General features: G+C 34.4%; 1 protein-coding gene across 1 annotated transcript in view; it reads right to left on the bottom strand.

The window, feature by feature from the left end:
* Nucleotides 1–2,216: 2,216 nt before the first annotated feature.
* angpt4 (angiopoietin 4) overlaps nucleotides 2,217–12,562 on the bottom strand; it is a 69,359-nt gene continuing 59,013 nt past the window's right edge. The window contains exons 5-11 of the mRNA XM_044123098.1: nucleotides 11,473–11,557; nucleotides 10,872–11,019; nucleotides 10,671–10,783; nucleotides 10,122–10,223; nucleotides 9,837–10,003; nucleotides 7,275–7,408; nucleotides 2,217–5,344 (exon numbers count right to left, since the gene is read on the bottom strand). Of these exons, the coding sequence (XP_043979033.1) occupies nucleotides 5,184–5,344; nucleotides 7,275–7,408; nucleotides 9,837–10,003; nucleotides 10,122–10,223; nucleotides 10,671–10,783; nucleotides 10,872–11,019; nucleotides 11,473–11,557 (910 nt within the window). The 3' untranslated portion in view covers nucleotides 2,217–5,183. The remainder of the gene's footprint in view (nucleotides 5,345–7,274; nucleotides 7,409–9,836; nucleotides 10,004–10,121; nucleotides 10,224–10,670; nucleotides 10,784–10,871; nucleotides 11,020–11,472; nucleotides 11,558–12,562) is intronic.

Here is a 12,562-nt window from a genome sequence, read left to right as displayed (position 1 = left end):
ATAGTATAATAGTATTTCAAATATTCAATAAAATATTATTTGAAAGCTTTTTTTGTGACCTGGTTCACCATATATATATATTTGCCTTTTAATCGTTTTATTTTTTATGAATTGTCTTTATAAAGCACTATATTTTGGTGACATTCATTAAAGGTGCAATAAAAATACAATTCACTTATTTACCTAATTTCTTGCTTATTCACTATATACTTCACAATGCTTTTTTTCTGTAGGAATTTTATTAACATTAAACTTATTTCAGATCTCCACAAGCTAGACATAAGGTTTGTGATACAAAGCTTCAACCACAAGAGGGCACTCTCAAACTATTGAAGTATTGATCATAAACAAACACCAAATCTAATACATGTGGTTACTTTCCTAAAACATTATTTTGTGTTTAAAATAGATGTGTTTGCATTCCCCTAGTATTCTTGTTTTAACCCATTAAAATATATAGTTTAAACCCGATATATTTTACACCATTAAACAAAACACTTCTTGATTTTAAATCAGACTAAGCTTCCTGTTTCATGTCACTTAGGATTAAAAAAGGGTATTAATAATTTCTCAGATCTGGAATCATGTGTGACATATTTTTTATCAAGTTAATTTTTTCAAAAATATTGAATTTTACATACATTACCTTAATAGTTATTAGAGTCATTTTTTTAACTGAATGGTCAATCATAGTAATTCTTCCAGGCTTGTCTTAATTGTTTGCTGCAATGCTGGCAGGCTCCTTCAAACAGACCATGGGTAACTAAGTGTGAGTTATAGGGAAACTTTCATGCACAGCCGTTCAGCTCTGGCCACAAACTTGGCAGTATAGAGAGCAAAGCTTTGTTGTCTATTGTAGAACACAGAGTTTCCTTTAAGTCTTATTTGAACTATATAGTAGTATGTTGTTCAAAGACATCCTTAAGCCTATAATTAAAACATGCCAATGATACCAGTAATATGAAGTTCTGAAGTTCTGTAATTGTTTTCATACTGCTGGTTTTAAAGTGCAGCTATTACTTATATTATTCTTTCATTGTTTCCCTTTATATGGTTTTGCAACCTTTCATTTAGATGTACAAGGACTTGGTCAAAACTTGCTTGATCAAGCCCTTGTCTTATCAAGTCTTATCAAGTCTCCTTGATAAGACTTGTTGACTTCTGCACTCTTGGTTAGCTGTCAGCTACTAACAGATATGCAGAAATGTCATATCCACTGATGAATGATGATAACCATTTTCCTCACCACTGGGATTCTCACTTTGGCCAAATACTGCACATTTTGGTTTGGTTATGAAAATATGATTCAGCTACAATTTAGTCATTTTGCAGATGTTTTTATCAAAATCAACTCAAGCATGGAAATTATGCAACCTATAAGCATGGTCATGTCAAAAGGGGAATTATCATTTTGCCCAGAAGCATATTGAATCCCCACTCTTCCAACTAATGTCAATCATTCTTTTACTAACCTTCCTTTCCCCCAAAGTAAAGTGGAATTGCACTTAGATTTGTCCTCTTAACAAACTGACTGAACATTTTTATGAGGTTTTATGATATCAAAGTGAATTATTCCTATTTGAGCCACAAGTTCCTTTTAGGTCCATCACATTTCAGCACTTGGAACCAGAAGGAGCACCACATCCAGTTTTCTTGAAGCACTCATTAGAAACAGTTGGTTGTGGAAGACGTGGTTATCAGGACATGTGAAGGAGACACCATGGTCTCACACCAAGGAAGGAATCCCCAAAGTTATTTTTTCTTTGGCTCATATTTCTACAGCTGTATTAATAATGTCTTCACAGACACTTAAAAATAATGTTTTGATATCTACAAGAATTCACAGTATGCCTTCTTTGCAAAGGAACATGCAGAGTCTAATTGATGTTTGGGAAGAAACTGGTGTTTTAAAAGGTGTTCATCCCAAACCTTACGTCACGCGTCAAAATGTCCTGTCCTATTACTGTTTATGTTGTGTGTGGTAATCCTTTATTTTGGATTCGACCTTTTAGTTTAGTCCAGTTTTAAAAATGATAATGCATGCTTACTAAAAATTGACTACAATGGACTGTTTTGTTTTACACTGATGATCTGTGAGGTATTTGCTTTACTTTTTAATCATAGAACCCCAAACTCATGCAATGAAGGTATACAGATTAAAAAAGCAAAAAAAACATCTCTATTGAAGAATTAATAAAACCAGTGCACTGAGTAGAATGTTCTTCAACTTGTTTATTTTCTGAATGAGTGCCATGAAAGATTAATTCAGAGGCCATAATAAAATGCAGACTTCAGCAAGAAACAAGAAAAAGTCCAGATTGTTTGGATTAGCAAAATAATCAAAGCAACATTTATTTGCTTCAGAATCTGGATGCCATCAAATTCCAACATCTGTCATTTATTTGTTCTTTTCTCATTTCATTGTCCAGATTTTCTACCCAACATAAAACAAAAGAAGAAAAAGATTGATTTGGATTTGACTCGTGTTTGCATTTAGTTAATTAGTTCCTTCCTTCTATCAATGTCCAGTAAGTGTTGCCATATCACTTGATAATTGCTGTAAAAAAACAGTTTACGTGCCTTTATTTTCTGAACAATAGTGAAAACCATAATACTCAGCATTTTTACAGCTGCAAGACTTACATTAATTACTGATCAGTTTCCATTCATTTATAATATGTCTGTAGTCCTTTTCTTTGCAGGAACTGTACACAATGATCAAAGTTTGAGATGCACTATATTTGTCCATCAGTGTGTTTTTGGCATCTCAAAAGCAGCTCTCTGTAATTTTTATTTGAGTCTTAAGAGCAGCAACACACTCCCCATTTAGTCTTACTGATTTTCATTTGGCTCTATTTCCAGGGCAATAAGAGCCAGCCACCTTCTGAAAGAAACCAGAGCACATAATGAGAACAGCTTTGAAGAATCACTTCCTTCTGCTGGATGATCATCCATTGCATCCTCCTGAAGTTCTGGCATCAGATCTGCTTGATCCATGTGAGCTTCTCTTCTCCGCACACTGCTGTGACTCATTTTCTTTGTTATGGATGTGTTAAGCTACATTTAACTTCCCTCATGCCTCAAGTATTCTTGTCAGTAATTTTGTACACTTTGTCCACAACTCTTTGGTGCCAATAAATGTGTACTTTTACTGTAGACACAATCACTTGCAGAGAATGCCACAGATTCATGCTGCTGTTCTTTTTTTTCTTTTCTTCCATTAGTCATTTCTTTTGCTGCAAGATGCTCCTTGATTTTATGAAAAGTTTCTCTTTTAATCCCATCCCATACAGTCTAATAGCATTTGCCAGCACATTATTTTTCTCAAAGGATGTACAGGTGCATCTTAGTTAAATATAATATCATTGAAAAGTTAATTTGTTAATTTCAAAAGTGAAACTCATATATTAAATAGACCTATTGCAGACCGAGTAATATATGTCAAAAATTAATTTAAAGATTATGGCTTCCATCTAATGAATATATAAAACAAAATTTAAAAAAGATGCAAAGGACCAAATAAAAAAAGGATTTTAAATACAAAAATGTAACATTAAAACCACGTTATTGCTTTTCCTTTTATGTTCACCAGACATTCACTTATGGTGAGCCACAAAAGGTCGTGGCTAAAAAAGCTGGGTGTTCACACTGTCTGTTTAACAACATAATAGATAGGTAAGTGTAGAAAAAGATGAGGGTAAAGAAAGTGCACAAGCAACGGGGATAAGCCACAGTCCAGAGAGGATTGTCAGGCATAGCTATTTCAAGACTTTGGGAACATTTCCCTAGACATCAATGCACATACATACACAGGGCATGTAAATTCAGAGAAACATCAGGGACAGAAACCATGTTAAAAATGTGTGTTGGAGTGAATGCTACTGTGACAATGATATGTTCAATAGTTATTGTTTTGGAGTTTTATAAACAGATGAGAGGAAAAAAAATAAAACTAAAAAAAAAAAAAAATAATAATAATTGGTGAAATTTAGTTAAATGAGACCTTAATCCTTTCATCGTGGTTGCGTTTTATGGATATACTAAGTCAACCTATGCTGAAAAAGATTACAATATCGAATTACTTTTCTTGCAGGACGTTGAGGAAAACGTTTGGATTTTCATTAACTGTAAGCCGTAATCACAAAATTCACAGAAAAAAGGTTTTACTTTTTGAAATAACTTCCACAAATAAATTAACTTTTGATGATATTCTATCTTTTTCAGATGCATTTGTAGATAGCAAACAGGATGTTGGACCACATTGTCTATTCCAAACAGTACTCCTAGCATTTTGACACATACACAACAACGTGTGCATGTGTCAGTGATGAAAAGACATCATCCCAATCTCAAAAAATTCAGACCACATTTTACATCCTCTCTTTTAACCATCATTAATGCAGTGATTCTTTAATTGGCTTCTCTTAAAAACTCAACTGACTGACCCCAGGCGGTAGATAAATTAGCAGCCAAGCTCTTCAATAACATTAAAAGCTCATAATTTACAAGGTACATGCTGTCTCTGGATTCATTATAGACTAAGGAAGAATTTTGATCAAATTAATGAGGTACATAGTTTCTATATAAAGTGTTGTTCAGAAACCATGGAACCAAGATCCTGAAAGATGTTATTCTGTCTTCCCCAAACCTTTCACACATTATTAATTTGAGTACATGGACACTGAAAATCTCTTTCTAAATCTGAAATTCAACAAATAGTCCAACTTGTCTTATCAGTGTCAAATGTAAAAGACTAATACTGATTTTTCTCTTATCACTAAATATCTTATTTATCACAGTTCATGTCTTTGGGAATGTAGACAAACACTTGTTGCTTCAAAGACAACATACAAACATGTCTTGCTCTTATAACATCTATAACAAGATCTCAAATAAATTGACATGATCTTGACATGGTCACGTTTTTGTCTCTCATAGGTCTAGAGCTTGTGAGTTGAAAGCTCAGGCTGCAGAGCTTTTATGGAGGATCAATTGTTGGTCATGAACCGTACTTTATCAGATCCCCAGGAGGCACCAGGTTTGCACCATGAGGCAGAACCTGAGATGCTTTGTTGCAAGTTAAACATTATAAGAAAAGTTGTTTTGTATTTTTTGTAGAATCTAGACATATGCTTGTACGGTTGTTGCCAAACATCAGGAGTCTTGGGTGTGGAGGGATCTTCTCAGAAGTCATAGGGTCGGACCATCATTGAAGTGGAACGCAGGGAGTAGCTGGGGCCTCTGAAATGGTGCCACTTAATACCATTGAGCTTCCTGATGTTGTGCCCAACTGTGTAGTATATCCCATTAAGGTTGGAGAAGCCACAGGCATCAAACCACCAACCTGCATGGAGAAAGAGCATGATGATAAAGAGAATTGGGCACAAAGAGAAAGACGAAAGATTTTTGCAAAGATTCTGATTTTGATGGCATAAAACTGAAAAAAATTGAGATTAGAAGAGAAGGACAATTTTACTTTTTTTTATTGAGGACCACTGTGCCCAAATGCTTACTTCTAACAAAGTCTAATTAGTAGCAATTAAGAGTAATTTATGCTTGGCAGCATGGCATTGCTTTGGATACCAATCCTTCCAAGAATAAATGCCTAAGACTGAGAGGAATTCAGTTTGACTGAATTATTGTTTTTAGTAGGTGAGGCCTTTATCTGTTTCATTGTGGTTCTTTTAGCTGAAACATTCTGTAGGCACTGGAATCTGCCGGTCCACGTGCAGCACTTTGGCCAAATACAACATGAATACTGTTGCTTCAGCTCTAACATAACTTTGGTTTGGAGTATTCGCAGGGGCCTAAATGTCTGTCTTCATGATAATTTTTATTTAGAAACCAGCTCTGGAGTTGGAATGGTCCATTAACACGGATGTGAGTGGTTAAATCCAGAGAATGCTATCATTATTATGTGCTGCTTGGGGAGCTCAACCATTTTCTCCTTAAGGACCCCATAAAAGCTTTATCTGGCTTTGGTTTAATAAATGGCTCCATCTCAAAGGTTTATTGAATGAAGTACTTTAATAATGGCTCTGACATTTAATCTCTTAGTGTAAAATAAAATCTTGAATCAATGGGCATGAGCTGACAAACTTTACTCTTGCATCACTTTTTGCAAATATTGAATCTTTCTGTCTTCCTCTGTTTACACTACTGTCCTTGTTTCACCCCAGTGATTCAGTTTCACAAAGCTTTTCTTTTTAACCGAATGTAAAAAACCCCCAGATCTTTAATCAGGTGTTCTGCTTTCTGTTTTCCTTTCAGGCCTGGTAAAGTTCAAATAATTGCAAAAACCCCACTTAAATTTGTCAAAGAAAAGCTGCAACAAAGTTTAAAGAAACCAGACACTACAAGTTTTTGATGCAACACAATGCATCCCTAACGCCACATTACTTATCTCATTGCATTTCAAAAGCAAAGAGTCAACAAATGCCTTAAGAATAACTAGGAGCTTAAAACATGGAATTAAATCAACTTTTATGCAATAAAGATAGAGTTGCAAATAAAAAGAAAATAAGCTTTTAAGAAAGTCAGGCAAATTTTGGCTGATCCAGAGAGGTTTTTATTTTACCTTGTGACACGTGTCTGAAATTACACTGAAATTTCTAAAAACAACATGTTTTTTTTGTTTTGTTTTGCACAAAGAGTACTCATTATTTTCAAATTGGGCACAAATGTATTTTTTGCCTGAGGGGACAGATGATGGAGCACTGTTTGTCTTTTTTTCATTTACTTTTCTTTGCTCTTTCCATCTCAGTCACTCTTTTTTATTTTACTTTGTCTTTTTCTATAAAGTGCCTTGATTTAAAATGTCTCACTGACTGGAGTCTTTTCCTTTGAGATCTGGAGGATTGTAGCCGAAACGATTAAGTTAATCTGCGATTACAAGCTATCGAGGGCAGGCTGAGGAGACCCAAAGAGCTGTTTGTGTTGGCGGTCGGTCAAGGTGAAAGTGTATTGACAGAAACAGATGTTTGATTGGCCAGACCTTTTGGCAAAATACCAATAATTCTGATTCTTAGCTAGTAAAAGGTGTATCTTTTGAAGCACTTTAACATTTATTCTGATTTACCGGTATGGTAGAGACACACTCTCTAATGGAAATGTGATAAACTGTTATCTGTACTATTCCACCCTAAACTCTATTACTTTTTATTTTGTCATTGATATGTTAATAGCTCATTTTTCAAAAAGATAATGTTTCTTACACATAATGACTACTGACCCGGAACCCGTTAAGTCTAGTAAACAGAGAAAAGAAAGTTTACCTCCAGTGAGCATCAAGGCACATTTGCAGTGGTCGCAGTTGTCGTTGTCGTGATCTCGGGTGCTGAAGCCGGCACCGTGGGTGATCAGGCTACTCTGCCTTCCTGCTGTACCACTGTAACCTCTCAGATAAAGTCTGAGGGAAAAGAGAAAATAAGATTTAAAAGACATGTTAGAACAAGTAAAGCAATTCTCATTTTCTTTACCTTATTGTCTTTTTTTGCAGACATAAAAAGTTAAATGCATTCCTTTCTACTTTAGATATACTAAGCAGATTTGCTTGCTAATCTACTGAAGTTGTTTAAATTGGCTATTCTACAGGTTGTATGAAAGTCTTTATAAGTTTTCATTCTTACTGCTTATTTTTTACTGTTTTGTTCTATTGTCTCTGAACTAAAGGTTATTGTCAAACTAACTCTCGTGTTTTAACATGAGAATAAAGTGAATGAGTGAATGACAGATGCACATGATTAACTAACTAACTAACTAACTAACTAACTAACTAACTAACTAACTAACTAACTAACTAACTAACTAACTAACTAACTAACTAACTTTCCTCTGTAAAAAGAAAAATAATATACAGTATAATTTATATATCAATTGTATGGTAGCTGTAGACATAAAACGTATTTACCCATTGAGTTCTTGTACCTTCTTTTTCCTTAATGATTAATGATTGATCAATCAATCAGAATAAAGAAGCTCAAAAAAGCAACCTTAAAAACACTTTTACTGACTTTCAAAGACTGCAAGAACATCTGGCTTGCAGGTAAGGAAACACTGAGTTTGGGATGTTTGTTTTAGCACTGATCAAAATGAGCATGCACTTTGAGCTGCTCTCTGGTTTCAAACTTTTTTACAGGTAGGGAGGATAAAAAACTGAGTTTGATTCCATCAGCACTCACTAAAGCTGTCACAGACAATCTGAGGGATCAGAATGTTTTGTAATCTTGAAGTAAATCAGAGATATATTTAGGCCCAAGGCCATTCAGTGCTTTTTAGAGAAGTAATAGGAATTTAAAATCTACCCTTTGACACAGGGGGAGCCGTTGTAGTGATTTAAGAAGCGGTGGAATGCGCTCCACCTCAGCGGTGTTAGTGAGTAGTATGACAGCAGTACTCTGGACGAACTGCAGCCGTCTGAGTTATTTTTGTTCAATTGAGACAGATGAGGACACCTTTACCTTTATTTGGCCAGCAGGAAAATGAACTTTTTCCTCTATCTCCTCTGGACAAAAATTGTTTCACTCTTTCTTTATCTTTTAGGATATCAAATGGCTGTTTTTGACTATTGTCTTTAGTTGGCTGTTAAATTCAAATACCAAACTATATAAAGGGAATATTTTACACTTACAGGTTTAAGGTGAACCATAACTATAGATTTTCTAGTTGTGGTCTACATTTTAAGTATTTCAAATATTAAAAAATGCATTCTGATTAATATCTCAAAATCACATACCTAACATGTGCACTATTCGTGCTTAATTACACATTAAGCCAGCGTTGTGTTGCATTTTGTTTTATCTATGTCAAGGGATACAGTTTGTTTGTAAATTTTCTTGACAGAAAATAAACTGGTAACACAGACCAGAGAGTTTCCTTTTAAATAATTCAAAGAAATCCAGCCATTGGAATGGGTTACATCTGTTTTTATGAATGATTAAAAGTTTTTGATTTATGGACAAACGAAATCAGAATAACATTCTTGTGTTGTGGCTTATTAAGATAAAAAAAAAAAACAATTGCTAGTGATTGTCATAAATCATTATCTTTTTTCATCTACCAATAAACATGCAATCATTGTAAAAAGAAAGAAAGAACTTTCCAGAATTCTTAATGTGCACAAATCAGTGATCATCAAAACTCTGTCTGGCATTGACCCTTATAAATACTAAAACAAGTGAAAAATTATAAACTGAGGTCAGACTATTAAAGATAGTATTTCTCATTCAGTGTTTTCTTCAATTTAGATTGGCTTATTAATAATGAAAAGCTTTTAATCAGCAGATACGTAGAATTTAGTTATTTGTTTGTTTTTTTCTTGGGTGTTTAGCTACTCTTCAAAAATCCCAGATTTTTATAAGTTGCAGAAAATCATAGCATTTAATGTTGCTATACTTTCTTGGGATATTGTGAAATGTTTAGCATAAAAAAGATTTACTTTGTTCATTCCTGAAAAATAGCAATGAACTTTTGTTTTTATTTACACATTTTGGAAAATCAAACAGCTGGTTAAAAAATAAAGGAAAAAAAATACACAGATAAAACAAAAAAAAAATGCTTGCTTAGGGCTTATAAGCATTTTAGCCAGAACAATGTTATAAGAAAAATTGAAAAATTAGCCAAACTTTTATTGCCTTTTTATGTTGACTTGATGTAGCTGTTGTGCATTTTATACACTTGAGGTTAGATGTAAAGAATTTTGGAACCTCACAGATTAGTATGGGAGGCTTAAGTTAAGGTACTGAATCTGAATTGAAATGTTAAATTCAAATGTATTTATTTTTTATAATGTAAATATTTTTTCTTTCAATAGGGGGGCGTGTGTGCATGTGAGTCACCTGTACTGCTGTCTTTCACTGGCCATTGTAAACCGGTCATACTGGGAGTGTGCAGAGATTCCCTCCCAGTCCTGTAGCTCCACTTTCAGAGAGTATTGACCCTGACTGGTTAGCAGATATAAAACTTCATTACCCAGCCAGTGCTCCCCTGACACATCCCCAAAACCCTGCAGCAGGCCAAGAGGACAAGGAGATTAGGAGTGATGGTGAATGAATTCACCTGATGGTTTATTTTTTAAATTTCTTTTTTATTTTTTAACTGCAGTCTTTCTAAAACATGCTGACCATTTTGTACTCCCTCCAGCTCCTCTGAAAATCCACGCTGCCGTTGAAACGGCGCTGGAAGACTGTCCAGCCGCCGCCACTCGTCTCCATGTCACAATAAACCTTCAGGAGGAGAAATTGAAAAATTTGACTCATATGAAGGACACAATGTAATCCAAATAGAAAACAATATAGAAATTGACTCAAGTCAAACTCACATGGCATTCACAACTGCAAATACATTGTAATGTTTGATCATTATTGCAAATGTGTTAAAAAAATTTAAATGGGAGCAAATTGGATATTTTTGCCTTGTTCTTGACTCAGTAAACAAATAGAAAATTAATATGTCCCAACCAAATAAACATATTACAAAAACAACACTAAATTTGAATGGCAGAACCTACTAACAGAAGTGGATATTAGTACTTTCTTATTATTATCCCAATACCCAACCTCTTCTTTTCTGCACATCGAATAACACTCATATTTGATATTTTCACGCATAAAATCATCTAAATGCTGAAAATTGATTGAACCTTTTGCGACTCTTGAATATGAAGTGATTACCTGTACAGGCTCTGTTCTGTTACTGATGTAGATGAGATACAGACCACTGGCAGAATGACCAGCCTGGTAAGCATCTGCACAGTCCTTCCACATCTGGCTCCGAGGAGGAGACCCTGAAAGCAAAACACATGACATAATGCAAACCAATATCAAGTGTTAAGATCTAATTCCCAGATATCCTCTTACTGTTTTTGGACGTACCAGTAGTCGTGGCCACCATGTCGATGAGTGTGTGGACTGACTCCATCAGCTGAGCCTGCTGCTTCTGTAGAGCCGTGTTGTTGCTAGTGGCGACTCTCAGCTGCCTCTCTAAAGACTCTATGGCCACCATCTGAGTCCTGATAACAGACTGAAGAAAACCAGAAGGTTATTAATGTTTAATTGCTGTCTGTGGATTCTTTGAGCAACTTGTTAGCATTTATTATTGCGAATTACTGTTAAGATAGTATGCATTATTTAACATTTATTATTCTAACATTAACAACTGAGATTATTACATGATTTTTTTTTTGTAAAGGAAATTACATGAGGAAAAAGGTTATTTGCATGTTTGTGGATGTCCTACATTTACTACACCAGTTTTTAATGTGTGCATTTAAATTTTAATTTTTTGACTCTAAAGTGTGGCTCTACCAAGTCAAACTCTATGCTGAAATCATGATTAAGAGAATATAAACATCTAAGAGACCTTTCATGATTAATTTTTATTTTAATACATACTCAGACACCTGTCCAAACAATCCTTCGCCAATGATGTTTCTTTACTATAATAACACACAGATGTTCCATTCATTAACTGTACCTGCAGCCGGTTCTTCTCCAGTCTCATGTCCTCCAGCTCTCCTCTCTGCTGAGACTCCAACAACTGAACTTTGCTCTCTAAACGGCTGAAAGAAATACAGAGAAAAGAAGCCCTGAAAAATCCCTTCACACTAAACATTTAATAGGCTTTTTGCTGTTAAATGTTAAATGTAATGAGAGGAAATCACTTTTTTTTTCAGTTTTCAGAGACTTTTATATCTCTTAGAAAGTGCTGTTAGGAATTAAAGCACATCCCAGCACAAAAACTGTGGTGGTGAAACATTAAGCAATGTACTTGGATCTATAGTTTTTTCTTTTGAAACCTGATGCTGCATTTAATACAATTATAGTTACAAAATATTCCACCGAGTCTGGGTTTCTCCATCATCAAAAGTTTAAGCTATGTAATGATAAAATGCCTGACTTACAAAAAATAAAGTCGACTGTCTAAACCATGAGCAGCCACTGGTACTACATTTTCACCTCAACCTTTACATTGAGGCAATCTTTCATTATGCATGCAACGACAAAATCCACAATTATACATTCACAGAAAAACAGAAGTTTCTGTGGGTAAACATATTTTATATTCACATGTTTTCATGGTTAAATCATAATTTCTGTTTGGAAAATCAGATTTTGTTATTGTGGTTTCGTTCCTCAAGAGATCAGCCACAATAGTTTTGTACAAACTGGATTATCATAATAGATAAAAAGAGAAGACATCCAAATGAACCTTTCACAGTTCAACATCGTTCCTGATGACTCTTCAGAGAATTTGCCAACAAAGTGAAAATATATATAGAAAGGTTTTTCTGTTGAAATATGACTTATTAATCCTGAATTAATATTTAAAGACATTTCTGGAAGAAATTAGGTTTTGATTGGTGATATGTGTAGCAAAAGAAGCTCCCAAAGGCAGTGTGAAGGCTAAGCATCTGAACTAAGCAGTAGATAATCCATCTGACAACAGCAGAAACACTGATGACAATATTAAAGTGATGATTTGGTTGAAAACCATGTGAATTATGGTTTAAAAATGACTAAATATTGTATATCAGCTGTTTAGTGACATAAAAATTCACAGTTTT

Source organism: Gambusia affinis, linkage group LG07 (genome assembly GCF_019740435.1).
Source record: "Gambusia affinis linkage group LG07, SWU_Gaff_1.0, whole genome shotgun sequence".
Lineage (NCBI taxonomy): Eukaryota > Metazoa > Chordata > Actinopteri > Cyprinodontiformes > Poeciliidae > Gambusia > Gambusia affinis.
The sequence above is the reverse complement of the archived record's forward strand: the minus strand, read 5'-3'. Positions and strand labels throughout refer to the sequence as shown.